This window comes from Cetorhinus maximus, chromosome 9 (assembly GCF_964194155.1).
Source record: "Cetorhinus maximus chromosome 9, sCetMax3.hap1.1, whole genome shotgun sequence".
Classification (NCBI taxonomy): Eukaryota; Metazoa; Chordata; class Chondrichthyes; order Lamniformes; family Cetorhinidae; genus Cetorhinus; species Cetorhinus maximus.
In genome coordinates this window covers 107,251,417-107,275,421 of record NC_135887.1, presented here as the reverse complement: position 1 = coordinate 107,275,421, position 24,005 = coordinate 107,251,417, and the positions used below count along the sequence as shown (strand labels likewise).

General features: G+C 40.0%; 1 protein-coding gene across 23 annotated transcripts in view; it reads left to right on the top strand.

Moving 5' to 3' along the window:
* Window positions 1-24,005, top strand: part of plekha7b (pleckstrin homology domain containing, family A member 7b) — a 500,085-nt gene that overhangs the window by 426,342 nt on the left and 49,738 nt on the right. For 11 of the 23 annotated variants that reach the window (XM_078549252.1, XM_078549249.1, XM_078549250.1 and 8 more), the window contains 6 exons: window positions 766-819; window positions 6,848-6,928; window positions 9,617-9,682; window positions 11,423-11,503; window positions 13,987-14,136; window positions 19,029-19,130. In XM_078549252.1, the coding sequence (XP_078405378.1) occupies window positions 766-819; window positions 6,848-6,928; window positions 9,617-9,682; window positions 11,423-11,503; window positions 13,987-14,136; window positions 19,029-19,130 (534 nt within the window). The remainder of the gene's footprint in view (window positions 1-765; window positions 820-6,847; window positions 6,929-9,616; window positions 9,683-11,422; window positions 11,504-13,986; window positions 14,137-19,028; window positions 19,131-24,005) is intronic. The other 12 variants (XM_078549256.1, XM_078549255.1, XM_078549273.1 and 9 more) reach the window with 2 other exon arrangements.

Below are 24,005 nucleotides of genomic sequence, written 5' to 3'. Positions count from 1 at the left end.
ATTTAGAACTTTTTCTGTGAATTTATAAAAATGAATATTACTGTTAACTGTTTTAAATTCATTTTATTATGCCAGGAAATTGGCCAGAGAAATGTGTTCTCTGATCAAACCTTCTAATTTTTGCAGTCAATGGCTGTTTTATCATCCCTCTTTTTTCTCTATACATGGCAATGAAATATTAAATCTGTGGCAATGAAATATTAAACCTATTGCAATCAAATATTCTGTTTTTTGTAAGGTGATACTAAACTTCTTCACTAAGTAGAATAATGCAACATGGTTTCAAAATTCTGAGTTCCTGACTACCTGTGAATGCTATTATATGAATTTTTGGGCTGTTATTTTTCTTATGGAAGAACAGATCAACATAGACTTTTTTTTTACAACAAGCCATTTTGTTTATTCTCAAATCTTTGGTACAGAGGCTGTTGAAAGTGTGCATAGCATTGATGTATTTGTGTAAAGCCTGCTTCTGAATAGCTGAAATCCAGAACTTTGTACCTTCAACAACTTAAAAGCTCCTTCTTTATAAGGGCGTTTGGATTAAATTTAATGACACAATACTATAAATACAAAAACATCACCATGGTTGAGAAACCTGTATATGATAAACTATTGTTCAAAGTTCTGGAGGTGCATTGCTAGTGGATTTTTGTTTTCCTGTTGAAATGGTGCAAGTTAAGGGGATGAAACAAAATTTACGTGAATGTAATTAAAATGATTCATTTTTATTTTGCTTCTTCGTTTTCTCATCTACAACGTCAGGCTGATGACACATACATGCAACTGAAGAAGAACCTGGAGTACCTAGACCTAAAGGTGGGACTCGGCAATTATTGCCTCCCTCCTCTTCTGTCCTTGTTTCTCTGCTTGCCTGCGACCATTCTTATATCACTTCTGTAGTTTCCTGTATTCCTCTAATCCTATCTATGTTGGGTTTCTCCCTGTTGTTGACATTCAGTGAGTGGCTGAAGGTCATTTCTCCAAGAATGTGTAGCTAGTCAGTAAATGTTATCAACTTACCTGTTTTGTTTAAATAATACTGTACTGGTTTCAGCGATGGGGTCTATATGGTCCCATGAAGTGCAGTCTTTTCCTGAACCTTGAGTAACACAGGACTTCAGATAAATCAAACTTCTATTTTCTCGTTAACTCAGCACATTTGCCAACTGAAAACAGCTTGTTTGCCCACAATTGCCAACTGAATCACAGTTATATCATGATTGCTGTCAAGTAAGTGATAGCAAGTGGTGATTAAATTTGTATTAACTGTACTGGAAAATGCTCAAGGAAGTTGGTAATTTAATTGCTCTAGCTATGCATGAGATAATCTTCCATCTTGTCACAACCTAAATTCTGGCAAGTCGTATTTGTTCCCAAGTTAATGAGCTGACTTTTGGACTTAATTGAAATCTCATTTGTTTAGACTAAAAGTGAGATTTTCACTTTTCTACTTCTGCAGCAGCTGTGTTGGAAAAGATTATAGGATTATGAAAGACTACAAACTTATATCAGTTCAGGAAACTGAACATAATCTCTGTTAAACTGCTTTGGGAATTACATTATTTTGAGACTGCTTTAGCTTCTACCTTTAAGCCCTGTTTTTCTATTCACATTAAACCCAGAGTGACCAGTTTTATTTGTGAATTGTTTGATTGCTGTAACTTCCAAAGTCAATCCCAAATTAATGACACTCGGCTATCAGACTTTGCAAGCTTTGAACGTTTCACAGGACTGGAGCAAATTTGAACTGTCTACAGCAGGGGTTAAATTTCCTCATCTCTGTAACTTTGAACTCATAAAGTTAACTACCTTCATATAAAATTTTGCTTCCCACTGTTAAAGTCTCTTCAAACTTGATGTCAAAGGGTCACTTGCATTATTGGTTAAAACATGGATGAATTCCTCATTGATCAGCAAGATGCTGCCGCTTACGCCATGAGGTAGTCTACTGCTGAACAGCATGGGCAGGAGGTTGCAGCCAATTGGTTTGGTGCCTGAGGTGGGATCTCTTACTTATAACTTGACATGTAATCTTTTTTTCATTCCATGTCACTGATTCATTTACTTCTAACATTACGAGGCTGATTTTCCAAATTCATGCTCCTGGAGCAGTTTCTCACCCACTGAGAATGAGTATTAGTAAATCGTTAACACCCACTTCCATAGGAAATCATGTGGTTGGCATGCCCAGGAGCGCCTGCCGATCACTTGGTGCAAATGGGGCTGCTCACTAGGAGCGTGCATTCAGAAAATTTGCTTTATTTCTTTAAAACACCACAGCTTGAGCACCCAAAAGTTTTACAACAAAATGGGTATATTCTAGCCAAGGATATTTATGACTGCCTTATTAGTGATTGTGAAACAGACAATTGCACTGGTTGATTGGTTAAGATAAAGTTTCACAAATGATTCAGAGGTTGCAATTTCCCATCCCATGCCTTTAGGTCTTTGTTGTTTACCTATTTATTATTTGTACCTGTGACAATACTGTGCTGCTGTGAGTGCTGTTGTTGTCTAGCTATTAACTTTCAGCATTGTCAATATATTAATGTATTCTCAGACTTTTTACATTGAGCCTACAGAACAGAAACAGGCCATTCAACCCAGCTAGTCTATGCCAGTGTTTATGCACCACATAACTCCTCCCATCCCTCTTCATTCAACCCTAGCAATGAAAGATTTTGTGTTACTGGATCCTATTAGAGATCTGCTGTAATTCAACAAATGACACTTGTCAATGATGCTCTAAAAAAGGTTTTATTCTGGGCTATACTAGCTGACCTCAAAAGCAACTGCAGGTGCTGCATAGCCTTAGTTAGTGAAGGGGAAAACAGCAATGAGACCTGCTCTTGCTATACAGGGGCTACTGCTTTAAGTTTGTCTGTGCATGCCAGATAGAACAGGGCTTGACTAGTCTATTCAGATTAAATAGTCGACTGATCTCACTTGAAGCTCTTAGTCATTTGACAAGGTATTAGAGGGAGACCATTACATATGAGACAGCACCCTGTATGGAAATCTGTGTCTCAGGATTAAACCATAGAGGAGAAAATTGGAGATTTTCTTTTAAAAACAGGACTTGTGCAGGGAGTTGCCTACCATCTGGTTGAATACAGGAAGTGGAAGAGTAAGTTGAACTTCTACATAATTTAATCTGGTTCCAGCTGAAATGTGCTTGTTTGTGCCCTTTTCTCGACTTGTACTGTGATGTAAATCAGATTGGTTTCTGGATAAGTTGGTGCTTGTTGCCTGTGCTTTTTGATACTCTTTTCAAGAATTGTTTGAGATTTTTGCATCTCTTGTTTTTGTTTTTGCTGCCATTTTTGTGTTGTGCATTCTCTGGTTGTGGTGATGTGTGTGCACCACCATTCTGATTCTTGTGGTTAATACTTAGAGAAAAATGTAAGCTCCTTTCAAATTAAGCTTGTGAATTGCTGATAATTTTAACTAGTCAACGATCAATGAGACATTTCTGTTCAATTTTTTATTTATCTGAGGGGGGAAAAAATCCGTTGGTGAAATGGGATAACCTGAAACACAGGAAGAGGTGAGGGGGCACTAAAATCTCACTAAGTTGGCACGAAATTCCTTTCTCTGTTAATTTGATGTTTTAACCTAGTTAAAATAAATAACTTAACATCCTTGTTAAATTAATGGACCCACAGCGTTTCACAAAAATTAATCACGTCATGATCCAGCACAAGAAGAGCCCATTTGGCCCTTTTGTGCCTGTTCTGACTTTTTGAAAAAACTATCCAATTAGTCCCATTTCCCTGCTTATTCCCTATTGCCTAGCAATTTTTCCCTTTTCAATTATTTATCCAATTCCCCATTGAAAGGTAGTATTGAATCTGCTTCCACCAACCTTTCGGGCAGTGTACGGCACAGCATAACAACATGCTACATTAAAAGAAAACTCTACCTCATAACCCATCCTGGTCCTTCTGCCAAATACCTTACATCTGTGCCCACTGGTTGCTGACCCTTCTGCCACTGTAACTGGGAATGTGTCATTACCATTGTTTGGGTTCATGTGTGATATGGGCTGATGAGTACCTTTGATACTATAGAAGATCCTGCAGGACATGAGATGCTGTTTTTTTGAGCTACGCTTTCCTATTCAGACTAAGAATGGGTGCCCCAGAGCAAAGGTACCTGATGAAGAATTCTTGCAGTTTCACATCTTCTCATAGTTAGGACCCATGGACTAGAGCTATCCCTGGTATCCCTGTAGCAGCAGTTTTGCACAGGTCTGACGAGAATCCAAACAATAATACTGTTGTCACGATCCACTGGGGATAGTGCGCTGAAATATCAAGCCCCATTGCTCCCCGAGCCACAACAAATGTGAAAAGGTTTGATCAACCCACCTAATTGTTTAATTTAGGTTAATAAAATACGAGCACCAGGTTTGTAAACTTAATGAACAACTGTTTATTGAACAAAATGTCTTTAACCAGTGGTAAAAGAAAGAAATATGAACTGCTAATTTCTAACTCTATAAACTCTACCCCTTAAATCCCTATACACACACATACAAGACACAGAAAAACACATGACACACAAAAACATGGATTTTAAGGGTGGGATAAAGCAGTTCAATAGCACCAATTCCAGAGTACAGGATTCGATGGGTTGACTTTGATCGATGCCTTCCAAATTCCTTTCAGTTCTTTGTTAATGACACAGAGTGGTCTTCAGTTCACTGATCACTTGCCTATCAATGTCTCTAGCAGTGATATTCCCCTTTGTCTCTTGACAGGGGTTTTCAGAGAGAGAGTAGGTCATAGAGATATGAGGAGAAAAAGCCAGCTAGCTGCTACTGTAGAATTACTGGAATCTTGCACATACAGGAGAACAAGGTTTTAGGTCTTTTTCTTTTCAGGATAGGAGCTGTTCTGCTGTACTGCTCTCACACAAACTCTGGTCACTTGGTCAGGAGCCAATTAAAATGTTGCTGCCTGGCAGTAGACTAGATCCTCCTCTGTACCGTTCTGTCTTTCATGGCATACTCTGTTCCAGGACAGCAAAATTGTATATATCCCTTACACTGTTCCAGTAGACATTTCCTTCAAACTGCAGCCATTGTAATTTTAGTGCACAGCCCAACAGAAATAAAAAAGATATGTTCTTTACACTGTCATCAGGCTTATCTTTACAGAATAGCCTACCGTGCCAAACTGCCTCAAAATTCTAAGTACATTATTTATTCTGTCAAAATCCTTCAAGATTTTGAACACCTCTATCAAAACTCTGGCATAAGTAGAACAACCCCAATTTCTCTAGTTTCTCCACTTAACTGAAGTCTTTCATTCTTGGTCGCACCTCCTCCAAAGCCTTGACATCTTTCTTAGTGTGGTGCCCATAACTGGCCACAGATCTCCAGCTGAGGCCTAACCAGTGCATTATGAAGGTTCAGCACGACTTTGTATTCTGTCTCTATTTATAAATCTGAGCAGCTCGTATGCCTCTTTTTAACAACTTTAACAATTTTTCCTGCTACCTTCCAAGATTTCTGCATGAAGACCCCCATGCCTCTCTGTTTCGGTAACCCCTTTAAAATTGTACCATTAAATTTATATTGTCTATCCTCACTCTTCCTGCCAAAATGAATCACTTCACACTTCTGGAGACCAAAATGCTCAAAATAAACCATTTTTCACATTCAGGCCTCTGATATTTAGTAAGATTATAATGATGGAAAGTTTTTAAAATATTAAAAAAGATATCTTACTTTTTAATGTGAGGTATGAGTGTCCTTGGTAGTCCTATGCACTTACTTCATGCATTTAATCTCAGCTGTTTGCATTGTCCAGTCACAAATTTATCCAGAGAAAGGATTTGTTGAGCATGGAGGTGAGGTCAATAACTTCAACCATGCAGCATAAGAAATAGTTTCAGCATTTTGAACCTTGGTACATTGAATTTGCATAGAAGATTTCCATCCAGTCAGTAAAATTTAAAGAGTTTACTGCAATTTATCAATGTAACTTTAATTTTAAAATTGCTGTTTTTTTTCTATATTTTGTGCATATATTAACTCACTGAACAAGTAGTGATTTTTCTAGAAAACTTTGAAATCAATATGTGCCCCAGTCTAAGATTCGGTAATAAGTTTAGACCTGGACACTGGGAATGTGTCATTACCGTTGTTTGGGCTCATGTGTGATATGAGCTCTTTAACTATCAGTGATTCTATAGAAGATCCTGCAGGAGATGGGATACTGTATTTGAGCTTTGCTTTCCTACTCAGACTGAGAATGGGTACCCCCAGATCAACAGTATCTGATGAAAAATTCTTGCGATTTCACCCCCTCTCATGGTTATGTTCCATGGACTAGAGACACCCCCTGGTGGCAGATTCTGTTACAACACTGCAGCAGTTTTGCACAGGCCTGGCGAGGATCCAAATAACAATAATCAGACTTGCCTTGAGAGAATACCTTATCATGTCAAAATGTCTCAAAATGCTTCGAACAAACATTTACTTTGGAAATGCATTGACTGCTATTAATTAAGCAAATGAAACAGCCATTCTGCACTAGTAATTAGTTGAATGACTAATTTTATTGATATATTTGGTTCAGGAAAGTCAGAGTAGATAGAAGCTTTCAGAAATTCGAAGGAGAATTTAAAGTATTACAAATATTAGCAGGATGTTGATGGTACTAATTAGTTAGAGGGCTGTTACTGAATCTTACAAGGACTATTTAGGAAATGGTGTGGTACATTCATCATATTGTGAAGCATGGATTGTGACACTTCACTACGGTGACTTTATATGATTATAAGGAAGAAGCCCCCAATATTGTAATGAAATGTATTCCTCTTCTGTTTGGAACAGATGAAATCTAATGTACCTTTGATCAACACGGTTCACAGAATGGTAATGAAAGTCACACCAAGGTTCCGACCCAGTCTCCAAGTAAGGCTGCTTGTTCCAGCTGAAATTCAGAAAAAAAAATTCATGTGCCTATTTCATCAGCAGCTTGCTTTCCACCATGGTTATACATTCAGTGTTTAGAAATCAGCGTGCTCCCTTCCGCGCTGATTTAGTCTGTCTTGTCATTTCTGTGAAATTAAAATGTTGATTTCAAAGCTCGATCTCCCATTGCAGGCTGCAAGGCTGGGTTTATTTTGTAATGTTCAAGATTTTGTTAAACTAATTGTTTTCATATGTACCTTGTGTGAGCGTGTGTTTGATTTCATTAAAGGGGCACCATTTATTGTAAAATAATTTGGCACTGATTTTTTTTCTGTTTTATTTTAAATCAATTAAAATTGCATTGAAATGCAACATTGCATATCATGACATCCTGAAAATGTGCAGTTTATATGCATGCACATGTGTGTACATGCTCACACACACTTGCGCGTACACCCACACCCTATGATAACCACCTTTCTCTTAAAGATATTGCCCCTTTAAGGAAGGCAACTTAAGCAACATAAAGCATGCCTGTGCTGGCAAACTTCAACATTTTACTGTGTGCCATAATAACTTTGTGTTTGTGTGATCAAAATTACTTGTGATAGTTCAGCACAAAGGTTGCAGTTAGTAATAGAGATAGTTACAATACCAAGAGGCTTTGTTCAAATATATTTATGTTAATCAGGTTGGATACCTTGGAAAGATGTTACTGCAGCTGAGTTGATCTAAGGTTGATATTGGTGGTTTGTTGAAATAATCTGATGAAATAGTTAAATATGTTTCTTATCCAAACATCATAAATGGTATCTGTGGAGGAACATTATAGACTAATTGTAGCACAGTTTCAATTCAAAGCACATAGAGTACTGTATGTAAATAATGTTTTGCTCTGCAAAATACCATCCAAAATACACGTGCTTCACAATACTCATTCTTTCACTGTTTCCAATTTGGAGAATGAATAATGGTAATAGTTCAGAACTTGAGATATTTGGTGTGAAGGAAAGATTATGGTTTCATACTTGCCGCCAACATCCTGGGGGTTACCATTGACCAGGAGCTGAACTGGACCAGCCATACAAGTACTGTAGTGACAAGAGCAAGTCAGAGGCTGGGAATTCCGTGGTGAGCAGCTCACCCCCTGACTCCCCAAAGCCTGTCCACCATCTACAAGGCAGAAGTCAGGAGTGTGATGAAGTGCTCTCCTCTTGCCTGGATGAGTGCAGCTCCAGCAACACTCAAGAAGTTTGACAACATCCAAGACACAGCAGCCAGCTTGATTGGCACCCCATCCATCTCCTTCAACATTCACTCCCTGCACCACCAATGCAAAGTGGCAGCAGTGTGTACAATCTACAAAGATGCACTGCAGCAACTTGCCAAGGCTCCTTAGACAGCACCTTCCAAACCTACCACATTTACTAACCAGAAGGCAAAGGCAGCAGATGCATGGGAACACCACCATCTGCAAGCTCCCCTCCAAGCCCCACACCATCCTGACTTGGAACAGTATCCCCATTCCTTCACTGTCATTGGGTCAAACTCCTGGAACTCCCTCCCTATCAGCACTGTGGGTGTACCAACACTACATGGACTGCAGCAGTTCAAGAAGGCAGCTCACCACCTTCTCAAGGGCAATTAGGATGGGCAACAAATTCTGGCCTAACCAGTGATGCCCATACCCCATGAAAGAATTAAAGGAAACGTCTTTATCACTGATATTTTATATATATCAACCTAAATTTGTTTGGACCTTCATCATTAAATCTTTATATTAGAGTGGCTAGCATATGAGAAATGCAACCCATCGTTTTTTTTTCTCCTCATTACCCTAGCTCCCAATTCTTTTCCCTCATGAAGGCACTGGGTAAATTTGGGTGACAATTCCATGGATATGAGCAGACAGCTGTTAACTCACTTAACTGGTCATTCATTGTGTGACCAACCTAAACAGTGACTAGAAATTCGCAATAATAATGGGATTTAAACATCATTGCTGTATCCACTATCTTAACAATGGTGTTTACGTGTTTACATCACCAACAGTCATTTCTTTGTTAGTGATGCTGGTGGACAATTCATCCATTATGGGGGATAGGGCAACATTCTGAGCCATAGTCAGTCCTTACCAGGTGGTCTCAGGCATGCACTTTCCAACAGGGGTCATTGGAAAATAATGAGGAATGGAGCCCTGTTTGATTCTCCATAACCATATACCCCACCGCCACCTCCAACTTGGGGAACAATTATAGCACCAATACCTCAGCTAACCACCTGAGGCTTCATCACAAAATTAGTGGCCAGTATGGAAAATTTAGGAGAATTGTTTAGGAAGTACTTGTTCATACCGTTGTTATTCTGTGAATACTGGTTTAAAACTTTGTGTGATTTATTTGATCCTGAAGTTTTGCTGGCAATACTCTTAATACTCTGCTGTCCCTTTTTATAATTCGTCTTTCGGTCTGTACTTGCTTTACTTCTATTCTTACTAGACCTGCTTAATAAACAAACTTGAATATTCAATTGTAGCTTTGCTAATATAGTACAAAATTACTTTGTAATTTAATACTTTATAATATGTACAGTCTTTTTATTTGGTGGGGAAAGTCCCTAAAGCTGATTGGCTAACATTGTTGTAGCTTTCTGCCTGTTTCATCCTCTCTTTTACCTTTTTTGTACTAGGTGACGGGGCAAGAACCAATCAGACGTGTTGTACAACCAGTTAAAATTGCAGAAAGCAATGCTGATGTGAGTCAAGTCTATATTTTCTCCCAATTTTCTCCTGCTGGCACCAATGCATGATTCCAAAGAGCTGGAACTGATTAGAATTATGTTCCTGCTTGATTCTAGACAATGAGTGCTAGCAAGCTATTTGATGGTGGGGAGTTTATAGTCTGATGCCACCTTTGCCAGAATTCCCTGGATAGTGAGCTGTAGCAGGAATGCTGATAAACTTTTTCCTCTCTGTTAACCAGGAGTAAGGGCTGAGATTACAGTTGAGATCAGCAGAGATGCAGAGATTAAACCTGAAACATCCATGATTTATATGTCTTGATATCACAGCCAGTAGTGCATCTATCAACTGGTGCATCAGGAGCTTGAATCAAATGGAACTGTAGTTAGACTTGCCTTGTTCCCTTACACTACAGGCTAGGTTATTGCAGATTGAACCAAGACTCAGAACATGTAGCTGGAACATTCTAACTGAAATTATATGCTAAAACTCATAAAATGTAGTTGCCATGGAAAACAGCACGAGTGGGATTTTATAAAGGTTATTAATAACTAATTATTTTGCAGTTGTAACATTTTCTTCTTGTGAGCTATGCAATGCAGCAATTATTGACTTCCTATCTGTGATTTCTCCACTTGCTGCATACCCAGTCCCAACTGAGTTATCCTTGGGAGACAGCAAGCATAGATCATACTTTTCCAGACTACAGACTCAGAAAATTGTCATGCTGATAGTAAACTACAAATAGTAATGCTACTCTAATATCAGGAGCAGTTTTTTTGTGATAATATTAACCAATACACCAAAAAAATCAGTTTTAGTTAGAACATTTTAAGGACCCTAATTCAACTCTCATGTCGTCACTAGTTTTTCACGTCTGTCGATTCTCCATTCTGTCTCAATTACATTTCCATTTTCTTGTCAGTTTAACTTATTTTTGTAACAAATTTAATTTATCCCATCTATTCTAACCACTTTTTATTCACTTCTCAACTTATTTTTTTTCCTTCCTCTTGGCTTCCAATGTCATTTTGGTAAGTTTTAAAATGAGAGTTTACTAAAGAAAGAGAAAGATGAAATGAAGTGAAGAAATAGAAGTACAAAGAATTTGCATCTATACAGTTTGGAAAAGGTTTTTGTTTAAATGGGCTGTTTTTTTTAATTCAGCCAAAAAGCCCAGATATTGAAGATGGTCATGTCAGTACATGTATCAATCTTTGCCAAATTTCATATGCATCAAAATACAGAAGAGGATGTTGAGTGAATATACTCAGTGATGGTCTCTGGAGCCCTACAATTCATTGACAAGTAACCTCATTTGCAGTGCTGGATTTACTGAGAATTTCAAGGATGTTTCTTCATGAGGTTACTGATTTTACTGAAATTGTTTTTTAGGTTTTACTTGATCAGTTAGGGGATGGTGTCTCTACCTGTTAGCTGCAGCAACCCATGATGAGGCTGACATCATTGCAACTCTTACAGTATATGTTGTCTGGGCAGTTGGGACAGGCTTGTGGAATAGGGAGTGGAAAATTCACACTTAAAAGTGAGCTCAGCCCAACTTTGTGTGAAAAATGATGGTTTTTGTCAGGTAGCTGCTGCTTTGTTAATTAATTTTAAATGCAGCTGTATATTTTATTTTTCATATTAGTGGTGATAAAAATCACACTGTTCCCATCCTCTCACCAATAATGCCAAATCATTGTGTAGAGCTTCATTATTGTTTAATAAATATTTCCTCTTTCTGCCTCTAGGCTAAACTGAGCAGACTTTGTGAACGGGACAAAAGTCTCCAAGATCTGGAAGCTAAAGTTCGGCAACTGAAAACAGATAAGGTGTGCTGCAAAGAGAGGCAGAAAAAAAAACAGCCCAAATACTGAAAATGTAAAATAAGTATATAAGAAATAGGAAAAGGAGCAGACCATACATCACTGAAGGCTGTTCCACCATTCAATAAGGCTCACAATTCTCCTTTCCTGCTCTGTCCCCATATCCCCTGATTCCCTTAGTTCCCAATCTGTTGATCTTAGTTTTGAATATACTCATCAACTGAATATTTTCACAGTCCTATGGGGTAGGGAATTCCAAAGCTTCACAACCTTCTTGAGTGAAGAAATTTCAGTCCAAAAAAGCTGACCCCTTATCCTGAGACTATGACCAGTTTTAGATTCCCCAACCAGAGTAAACAGGCTCTCAGTGTTGACCCAATCAAGGCCCTGCAGAATCTTGTATGTTTCAATGAGATTATTTCTCATTCTTCTAAACTCCAAAGCCTTGAGACCAATTCTACTCGATCTGTCTCCCTGGGACGACCCCCTCATCCTGGGTCTCAAGTTAGTAATAAAACACCTAATGCAGGAAATGCTCAGCAGGGTGATCAAAATAGGTTAATGTTCTGTTTATTACTCTTCAGAATTGTCAGCTAGTAGCAACTTATCAGGTCTCCAGAAACTCTGTTCAGAAAGGACTCACTTTAGACACATGAAGTTTAATAGTTGTAGTGTCGAGTTCTGTGGAACTATTTTCAAAAAGAAAGCCATGCAGTAATTTTATTTGGCTCCCTTTTTAATTACCTCTTCAACTGAAAGCTGAGATTCTTACGGCCAGTTGTTTGACTGCAAGGAGTTCCCTTGCCAACCTTGATCTTGTTGTTAGCCAATGCCCACAAGTGCCCATTCCAGCCTGTTCAATGGAAAGGGGTACTGAGGACAGTTGCTCAAACTGAGAACGTGCAACTTTCTCTAATGGGTGATAGAACCTAGGGCCTTCCTGGTCTGAGTACCTTTATAGATCTGCTGAGCGGATTCAATGGGGAGTGAGCTGATGGGTGAACAGTAGCACAGAGGTTATTCTACTGAACTATTACTCCCAAAGCCTGGACTGTTGGTCCAGAAATATGAATAATCCCATGAGGGAAGCCAGCGTATTTAAATTCAGTTAATTAACTAAATCGGAAAAAAAAACTCTAGTATCAGTAATGGTGATCATGAAGCTACCAGAACCAGTCCTGTGAACAGCTAAAGAAAATGTTTGCTGTCTTAGCTACTGCAGAAACTGATGGTGAACATGCATCTATGTCAGACAAAGGCAGGACAGGGCTCTGCTCTGGAGCTTTAAAACAACCAATGAATGATTTGATGTGGTGGGTTTTGCTTGCTTTCCCACCTGCTTCAATGAGGATAGAATAAAGCAAAGCTGCCACACTGGTAACAGTCCAGCAGCTGAGGAAGGTTGATGCTGGAACCTTAAAGGTGATTTGCTTTGTTTCATTGTACTTAGAGAGTGCAAGAATCCAACAATTGGAATCAGCATCAGGAAGGGATTGGAGACACTTGTATAAATCATAAATATTTAGTCACAATCCCATTTTGACTCAGTACAGGCAAGGAATCGCTGTCTTCAACCAGTAAACCATCAGGGAATGAGTACAGACCTAGGAAGGGTACCTTTACCCACTAGATCTATAGTAGGAGACTCTCAATATTTTTTAAAAGGACAACTTCAGTTGGATTTATGAGCCTTTATTTGGGGAATGCTTTAGTATTTGTTGAGTTGGTTAGCTCCAAGTTATACACCCATATGTCAACAGTTGGTTATTTTTATATTGTACTGTATAGCAATTTTAATCTATTTGATATAAGGCACTGGAGTAAGAGGAAAGGTCTTCTGTTTATAGCCAAGTCATGTGTCATGTAATTTCTGCCATGCTCCAGTAACCCAAACTCCCCTTGTATCCAGTCACATGTATGTTTTGGCTGTTATTCTAAACTTGAGCCAGTAACCTCTATTTCCCTGCCCTGCACCCCCCCCCCCCCCCACCCCCCCTCCCCCACCACCATCGGATATCTCACTCCAGTCTCCAGCTCCTCTTCTCACTCGGTCATGCAATCTTTCATTTCTCAGGTACTTTACACTCCTCACAGCCCTTTGCCTTCCTGCTCTCCTACCACCATTCTAGGCTTGAACCTCATTTGATTAAGTCCACAGCTATCCTATATGCCACTCTCTGCATTCTCCAATGGCCTGTTGTAGCTCTTGTCACTGCATCTTTGAGCAGCAACTCCATCTCTTGTCCCATCAACCTTCCATCTTCTGGGTGTCAAACTCCTTCCCATTCTGTTTATCCTATCACTATTCCCTTGGGCACTGTTACTGGATCAGTCACTGTGCCTCTCTGCATTTCCATCCGAAATGCCCGTTCACTGGCGTATCTTAAATGGAAACCTTGTTTACAGAGGTGTTTGTGATAATTGCGCCCTTCGTTTTGTTTGGGTATGATGTTAATTGCTGCAAGTTCTAACTTGTCATGTCCCCTCAGGACAAGCTTGAATCTGTACTGGAGGTAACACACAGGCAACTGGATCAATACAAAGGACAGCCAACCCATACTGAGAAGATCGCCTATCAACAGCGGCTTTTGCAAGAAGACCTCGTTCAAATAAGAGCTGAAATTTCAAAAGTCTGCACAGTAAGTGCTTTTTACATACTTCACATCAAACCATTTAACCAGTTATTGTAGTTTATATAGTTATTAAAAAGACCATTCACAAAATCTCAGATATTTTCAATAATTAATTGACTGAAAGGTGGCACAGAAGTTCAGTGTCTGACTCACGAGTACACAAAAGCCAAACCTCGTGACACCTCCGCCACAAGGCTCTTTCATATTAATTTAATTTTCCACTGACTGTGGTATAACTTCAGTCTGGTGTGAAGCCACATTTTAGAGGTACTCTCACAATTAGTTAGGTACTATGGGAAATCTGAAAACTTTGTATAGAATCTCTTTTAATATGATGAGAAAATGAATGTTTCCATCTGCTGTCCTGATCATAAAAAATAGGGAGATCAAAGTTGCTGGGCAGAATGCAGTTACCCTGCAATATAACAAAGGTCTAGCCCTCGTTGCAACCAGCAGGTCAGAACCTGCAGTATAGCTGCAGCTTAGTGGGTACTCTTGAGTGATGTCAAAAACTTACTGCTTTGGTAGGATGTGTTCTAAGCGTTGCCACAGTTGTGTATCATCTTTAGGGGAAATGATGCACTCCCTTTAAGGTCAAAATGTTTGGAGTCATTTTATTCAAGTAGTGATGTTTGGTTATTGAAGAATATAGAGCCATTTATGGCTCATCAAGCCTATGAAAGCTCTCTAGAGCAATCCATTCCATCCCATTCCCCTACTCTATCCCCGTAACCCTGCAAATACCCATTCAATTTTCTTTTGAAATCATTGATTGTCTCAGCTTCCACCATACTCGTTGGCAGCGAGCAACAGGCCATTATTACATGCTTCATAAAAAAGTTTGTCCTTACATACCCACCCCCAGCATCTCTAGCCCAAAATCTTAAACCTGTGTCCCTTAGTCCTTATAGCATCGGCCACTGGGAATAGTTTTTCCTTGTTTACCTTAGCCAACCCCCAGCTGCTTCAACCTAATTTTGTTGCTTAAATCCTTCATCCTTGGAACCATTGTGGTAAATCTCCTGCACATCCTTTCAAGGACCTTCGCATCCTTCCTAAACAGTGGTGACCAGAACTGGATGCAATACTTAGTTGTGGCCTAACCAGAGATTTATGAAGTTCCAGCATAACTTCCCAGCATTTGTACACAACACCTCTATTTATGAAGCCTAACATTCCCATATACCTTGCTGACAACTTTCTCAATGTGTCCTGGCACCTTCAAAGATCTATGCATTTGAAACGGCAACCCCAAATGCTATCCCTGCATACTCTTTAGAGCTGTGCCATTAAGTCTACATTGCCACTCCTCATCCCTTCTGCCAAAATGCAACACCTCACACTGCACTGTATTAAATTCCATCTGCCATTTGTCTGCTCATTCTGTTGACCTATCTATATTCTGTTGCAGTCAATTTGTATCATTTTGACTGTTTAGCACTCTTCCAACTTTGGTATCATCAGCAGTGTTTAAGTTTTACTCCATATTCCAATACCCAAGTAGCTTATATATGTATCAAAAAAGCTGTGGGCCTCTCACTGGCCCTTGGGAAACACCACTTTTTTTCTTGTCTGGAGAATGAAAGATCACTATTAATAACCATTCAAGGATAACTACCATCAACATCCTGGGGGGTGGGGGGCAGGGGGTTACGATTGACCAGAAACTGAACTGGACTAGCCATATAAATACTGTGGCTACAAGAGCAGGCCAGAGGCGAGGAATCCTGAAGCGAGTAACTCACTTCCAAGCTTACCAAAGCCTGTCCACCACCAACAAGGCACAAGTCAGGAGTGTGATGGAACACTCTCCACTTGCCTGGCTCCAACAACACTCAAGAAGCCCAACACTATCCAGGAAAAAGCAGCCTGCTTGATTGGCACCACATCTACAAAAAACATTCCCTTCCTCCACCGCCGACGCACATTGGCAGCAGTGTGTAGCATCTACAAGATGCACTGCAGGAAATCACCAAGGCTCCTTAGATAGCACCTACTGTCTAGAAGGACAAGAGCAGCAGACACATGGGAACACCACCATCTGGAAGCTCCCCTCCAAGCCACACATCATCCTGACTTGAAAATATATTGCTGTTTTTTCACTGTTGTGTCAAACTCCTGGAATTCCCTAACAGCACTGTGGGTGTACCTACATCACATGGACTACAATGGCTCAAGAAGGCAGCTCACCGCCACCTTCTTGAGGGCAAATTAGAGTTGGGCCATAAATGTGGTCCTGTCCAGCAGTGCCCACACCCCGTGGATGAATTATTTTTTTTTAACCAAGCTGAGACAAACCCTCCTCATTGCATAAATCTTAGTTTTGTTAACCAACCTTTTATGTGGTACTTTGTCAAGTGCTTTCTTAGAACCCAGATAGACAACATCCATTGCATTCTCTTCATCAACCCTCTCTGTTACTTCAACAAAAAATTCAATTAGATTAGTTGAGCATGATCTGCCTTTTACAAATCCCGTGCTGGCTCTCCTTAATTAACTCAAACCTCCGAGTGCCTGTTGATTTTTCCCTGATTTGTTTTTTCTAAAATCTTACCCATCACTGATGTTAAACTAAGTGGCCTGTAGTTACTTGGACTATTCTTGAATAATGGTGTCACATTTGCCACTCTCCAATCCTCTGATATCTAGGGAAGATTGGAAGATGATAGCAAGCTCTTCTCCTTCCTCCAACCCCACTTCCTTTAGCAACCTGAGATGAAAGCAATCTGGACCAAGTGACTTATGCACTTGAAGCCCCCTCTTGAATTGGTGCCTCCTGTCCCAGAACTAATCCCAATGCCACAAGGATTTAAAACCCTCCATCCTGCACCATACCTCAAGCCACGCATTAATCCTCCCTATTTTCCTATTTCTACTCTCACTGGCACATAACACTGGGAGTAATCCAGAGATTGGAACCGTTTATTTCCAGTGACAGGCCATGTGATAAGGAGATACCAGCTAGGATCAGCAAGGCAAGCCAGGCACTCGGAAGGCTTCGCACCAGTGTTGTTAACTATCACAGCATTAGACTGCTCATGAAGATCAAGATGTACAACAGTCTTGTCATTAATTTCCTCTTCTATGGCTGTGAGTCCTGGAATTTATACTGCAAACACAAAAGGCAGTTAAGAACAATTTCACATGCGTCTCACTCCATCCTCAACATCTGCTGGCAAGACCGAATCAGGAACCTCAATCTTAGACCGAGCCCAGACAACAAGTATTGAGGCAATGCTCCTTCCAGCACAACTGCACTGGGAAGAGCATGTAATTAGAATGGAGGACCATCGCATTCCGAGACAGCTTCTGTGTGGAGAGCTAACGCCTGGCAAAAAAAAAGACAATATTGGCCATGCAAGCTACAAAGACCTGTTTAAGGGAGATCTGAAATAGAGCGGCATCAGGCCTAATAAGCTGGAAGAATCAGCGCAAGAAGGAACTCACTGGAAGCCCTGATCTGTAGAGCTTCTGTCACTTTTGAAAAGGATCAACACCAATTTCCTATTGCTGCCCCTGGACAACGTCATGGAGCAGCACCTGCCTATGTCACAACATGAGTTCCAATGCCCCAACTGTTTCCGACTCTGTGCATCCAGACTGGGACTACATAACCACCTCCGTATTCGTTTGTTAATGAGTCTGCAGATCCATCATCACCTTTGAACTTGAAGGACAACCATCATCATCATCACTACCTTTGACATCCTACTTTTTAAATCTGACCGTAGGACCTCAATATCTGCGCTCTGCTCTCTTTGTCATTGATATTAACGTGTAACACCGCTTCTGGCTTACTCCCTCCCGCAGGATATTCTGCATCCTTTCCCTGATGTCATTTACCCTGGCACCACGAAGGCAACACATCATGTGAGATGCACAATAACCCATCTGTACTGCTTTCAGTTATAATCTGTCACAAGTTAAGCATTTTATGGGTTAAATGATAGTGTTAAGCAGCAGTGATTCTCCAAGGCCAAACGTGCACCATGATTTAGCAACATTTTTGCTGAATAGGAAACCTCGAAAGATTTATAGTATAGATCAGCAAACTATTCAGGTGAAACTTTTTGCTTGTCTTTTGAATTAACATTTGAGCTCTTCGTGTGAAATTAATGCAAGACTAGAGCTAGTAGTATTTCCATGGTAGCGAATATGCATTGGATCACAAAGTCAAGCAATTGAAGCTGAGATGATAAGCTCCTTTAGAAAGGAGCTGGAATTGAGCTATGAAGTACCTTGTATATTCCCTGGCCTGCGTTATGCCACTGGGCTTCAATCTGGCCAATAGTCGGGGTGTTTCTGAGAATCATCTTTCGGGAAGTGATGCACTCCATTTGAGGTCAAATGTTTGGGGTCCTTTTATTCAAATAGTCATGTTTTGTTATCTGAGCATGGACTGGGGAGGAAAAATTAGTTTCTTCTTTTGATTCGTAAAGTACATATGTCAACATTGAGTACAAGATCGTCGCTGTGATTATCCCCTCCCACTCCATAATTTAATCATTAGCATGTTGATTGGAATCATTAAGTCTAAGCATGTTTTTGCTGGACATTTCCAAAAGGATTCCTGTACTCTTCTTTTTCTTTGCAGGTAATATTGGGGAAGCTCATTCAGATAATGTTGTCAAACTGTGTAGGAAAATGGATCGATACGAGACAGAAACAGCTGTAGTTGAAGTAATCTGTGCTGTCTTTTGAGCTCTGGGATTGGACAAATGCATTGCAGTTCTGTCTATTTCTGTGTTAACAGTGCCTTGTGGAATAAGAAGTCAATAAACCAGTTCAGGAGAGAGAACAATAAAATAACTATTGTCCACTTTAAATCCATTGGAGTGTTTGTTTTTCCATCGATTACACTGTGGAATGAAACAAACTCATATATAATTTCTCTGTAGGAGTTGGAGAATGCATGGAAAGAATATGAACAGACAGAAAATGATGTGAACCAGCTCAAGGAAGCAATCCTGGAACACATGAAAACAGTACCAAGCCCCCAGGTAAGCTCATTGTGTGGGAGTTGTATTTTATTGAAATAATCAGTTAAAGGCTAAGTGCAAGACAACACTAAGTTTGAAAAAAGTAAGGCAACGATTTGGTAACTTAAGCAGCCAGTGATGAGGAAATGCCATGTTTGGTTTTTAAAAGCACAAAGTTTGTAGGTGAACATAAAGAACTCAAAGGCTTGGAGCTCTTGGGAAAGAATGAGTTAGACTAGCAGATAATCCAATATATTTTCCAGTCCAGACACAAAAGCTGCAGAATCTTACTCAATCCGAAGCTCTATGTGTAGTGCCCACTTACCTTCCATTGAGCAAAACTCCACTGATTTTCTGTTAGTGGGTCTCACACACGTGGTTTGGTGAGCTAAGAGGGCCCCGCACATGATTGGGTGGCGGGGTGGGGTGCAAAGCAAAGAGTAGAATAAAGGCAAGAGGGAATTTACTGTGGGATCATGGGGGCAACACCTCCCCCATACAGACTGGTGGGCAAATGCTACATTTTCATCCGCATTGGATGGGCTAGCAATGGTGAATGGCCCACAATAGTGTGGGCACCTGCCAGCCCCACTCAAGTTCAGTGTCCTCTTGCTGACCTTGCAAACACGAGAGTGATCAGTGCTAGAGGGCACAAGTGGGTGTGACTTTTAAGATAACTGCCTTTAAGATAACCATAGGATTTTCAATGCCTAGGTCCTGTTAGGACGAAGAAAAATAAAGCTTAAAATATATATTTTAAAATGTCAACAAAAATTAACAGAGTCAGTTCTAAAAATGTACTGGAGAACTGAAAAAGAAAATGGCGTCAGCCCCTTTAGGAGCTATGTGGATTTGAGCTGAACGTTCCAGTCATCGGTGCCTTTATGTTCCTGCACCAAAGCCTTAGTGACTCCAGAATATAGTCCAGTGGATTTAGGTTGTTTTCAAAGAGCACTTCTAGGCTTAGAATTTGATCCAATAATCTGTTTATAATGCAAAAGAGCTTCCAAAGGAAGTGATTCTTTTGTGTAACTGCTTTCATTGTGGTCAGTCATCTAGTGTATATGAGGGAAAGAATTCAGCAACAATGTTAAGCTGTGCATGTGAGCACCTAGTGCAGTCTAACTGAGACCTTCCCCAATCTGTAGGGAAGTAGAAAAATTGCCATTACACTCATGAGAGAAACTGTTTGGATGTTGAAATTAAGGCACCATGTTAGAGCAGAGCTGAAGCAGGTTTATCCTGAAATTTGACCTTTGCTTTAGCTGATCTTCAGGAGCTTGATGTTAACACATGGGATACAAAATGGGTAAAACTGCAACAAGCACAAAATTCATCAAAAAATATAAACTAGAATTAAAAGCCGTGTAGCAAATGACAATGCTTCTTTGTTCTACATTCTCACATCAACACTGTTTTTAAAAGTATATGTATTTTTGAAAAGTATTTTCTCTTCCTCCTTTTCTTTACCATCCTGAAGGTGTTGACTTGTTGCTGGACAAAATCCGATAACTGAAACCCTCATTCTTGCCTTTGTTCACCTCTAGATTTGATTATTCCAATGTACTCCTGGCCAGCCTAAAAACTTAAATTAATCCAAAACTCTGCTGCATGTAACCTAACTCGCACCAAATTCTGTTCACTCATTACATCTGTGCTTGCTAACCCACATTGGCCCTGGTTGAGCAACGCCTCGATTTTAAAATTCTCGTTCTTGTTTTCAAATTTCCATGGTTTAGCCCCTTCCTATTTCTGTGACCTCTTCCATTTCTACAACCCTCCTCCAGTCCTGGCCTCTGGCACATCCCTTGTTTTAATTGACCCTCCACTGGCTGCTGTGCCAGCAACTGCTAAGGTCCTAAGCTCTGGAATTCCCTCCATAAGCCCCTATGCCTTTCTTTCTTCCTTTAAGATGCTCATGACCTCTTTGGCTAGGCTGTTAGTCTTTTGCCCTAGTATTTTTAACATTACCTTGGATGCATTTGTAATCAAAGTTTTGATGCAATGTTCTTCAGATTTTGTGATATTTGTCGTCTTCTCCAGTGGGACCATTGTGCTCCTGAAAGTGTCTTCCGGCCATTCTTCCTCAATGTACATCTTCTTACACAACTCTATTCTTCTCTCCAAGCCCTTCTATCATTTCTGCAGAGATTCCATCACATCCTTCTGCTTTTCCTGGTTTCAATTCTTATATAGTTCTAAATAATTCATACTCCAGAAGATCAGGTCCTAAATCATCCTGGGAAATGTTGTCGTCTTTCTCTTGTTCTAGTTCTGTTGGCTTGCCATATTTGTCATACAGGTCCTCGATGTGCTCTTTCCATCTATTCTTTACTTCCTCAGATTCTATAAACAGCGTACCATCTCTACCATCAATTTACCTTTGTTCTTGCCTACCTCCTTTATACAGTCAATTTCTTTATTTTCTCACACAGAGTGTTTATTCCTTTTTTTTGTAGTCCTTCCAATTCTCTGCACTGCTCTCTCCACCATTTCTCTCTAATCTGGCCAGTCTTTCCCTGAGCTCGTTGTTTAGTTTTCTCTACATTCATTTATTTTGATTATTATTTTGGTTCTTCCACGTTCTTCTCTCATCCATTTTCTTCAGCATTTCTTCTCAGGCCCATGGTTTTCTAACCTTTTCACTTTTTGTACAATACCATTGTCGTCTTTAGCACTTTCAATCTGACCCATTGACCTTAGCAATTGCCTTGTGAACCATTGTTAACATTACAGGTGAAGCAGCGATTTACTTATACAGAATAATCGGAAGAAGTATACTGTATTAGCCGCTCACAATATGGTCTCCTCAACATTGGGGAGATCAAACACAGACCAGGTGCCCGCTTTGCGGAACACCTCCAGTCAGTCTGCAAGCATGATTTTGACCTTCCGGTTGTTTGTCATTTTAATTTACAACCTTGCTCTCAAGCTCTCATTTCTGTCCTCGGCCTGTTGCAATGTTCCAGTAAAGCTCAACGCAAGATTGATGAACAGCATCTCATCTTCTGATTAAATACTTCACAGCTTTCTGAACTCAACATTGGGTTCAACAACTTCAGACCATGAACCCTGTCCTCCATTTTGATTTTTTTTTTTGCCAAGGGCCTTGTTTTCATGTTTTTTTTGCTTTCGGGCAGAGCTGTTCATTATTCTGCCATTAGCACCTACTCTGGAGCAATGCTTTGTCTTTTTACTACAACCATTACCACTCCCTTTGCCTTTTGTTTCATGATATATTTGTTATTTAATCTGTCCTGCCCTATACCCTATCCCAGATCTTCCCTTTTGTTCGACCTCCCCCTCCCACCTTTCAACAGTATAAAACCCATCACATTTCTACCTCCCTTCAGTTCCAAAGAAGAGCCATAACCAACTAGAAACATTAATTCTGTTTCTCTCTCCACAGATGCTACCAGACCTGCTGAGTTTTTCCAGCACTGCTGTTTTTATTTCAGATTTCCAGCATCTGCAGTATTATGCTTTTATTATGTTGTTAACCCCTTTTCTCTCTCTCTCTCTCTTTTTTTCTCCTGCTTCGTGAAACTTGACCCTCCTCAGAGCTCTGCATCTTCTGTCTATGCCACCTTGGCTTTTAATTTCCCTTGATTCTCTTAAGCTGAATTTTAATTTTCATGGCAACTAGATATAACCTGTGTCCACAGTTGCACCTAAGTAGACACATGAATTCTGTATTTATGGTTAATTCTTTATAGTGAAGATCCTAGCAAATAGATTGGAAGCCAAAGCAAACCATTACATTAGCTGTGATCAGCTCGGTTTTAGGAAAGATTGTGGAACTAGAAAGGCTGTAGCAGTGATGAGAACTTTAAGTGAAAGAAGCACAGACTATCAGCAAGAAGTGTACACCTGTTTGTGTATTATGAAAAGGTTCTTGACTGGGTGAACCGGCAAAAGCTGTTGAATGTGTTGGAGATGATCAGAGTTGACTAGAAAATAAGAATCATTGTAGCTTTTTATGTGGGACAGACTGCTAGAGTCAATTCAGTATTAGGTGAACCTGAACCCAGTGTAATCGGGAGAGGGGTGAGAGAAGGTTGTCTACTATCACCACTGCTCTTTAACATCTATGCGAAAGCCATGATAAAAGAGGCACTAGATGAAGTACAGAAAGGTGTCAAGGTAGGGGGTCAAATGGTGAAGGTAGTGATATTTGCAGATGTCCAGGCTCGCACAGCAGAAGACCTACAGATACTAATGGATAGAATAAATGAAGTGATGAAATCTAACAGAACGAAAATTAATGTAAATAAGACTGAAGTTAAGAAGATGGGAAGAAATAATGGTGGGAAAGCAGAGGTCAAGATTAATGGTCAACTGGTATCACAATTTAATTACCTGGGAAGCATCTTGTCTGAGATGGTTTCTGCTATAAAGAAATCAGAGCTAGAATAGCCATGGTAAAGAATGCATTCTCCAGACATAAAGAATTGCTCAGCATAGGAATGAGTTCTTAAAAGAATTATCGAGACTGTGATTCGGAAATTCATGTTGTAAGGGGCTGAAAAGTGGACATCCAAAGACTAGGAAGGTGTGAAATGTGGTTCTTAAGGATGGGGTGGGTCAGTTGGAGAGAACAGAAGAGCAATGAAGAAGTTCTTGGGATGGTGGTGGAGGAAAGATTGTTAGTGAAAAATCACAAGAGACAGCAACAAGGTTGGATTGGCCATATACCAAGGCAAGAGAACTTGCTAAAGGGGGGGTGATTGAAAGATAATTAGAGGAATGTAGACCAAGAGGGAGAAGGACAATGATGATGTTAGTCAACTTAAAATTGAAAATTGGAAGCTCCTGCGAGCAACTGAAGAGGAAAGCGGAAGATCGCAATGCGTGAAGAAATGAGCATTGGTCTTGCCCTTAGGCAGCTCACTAGCA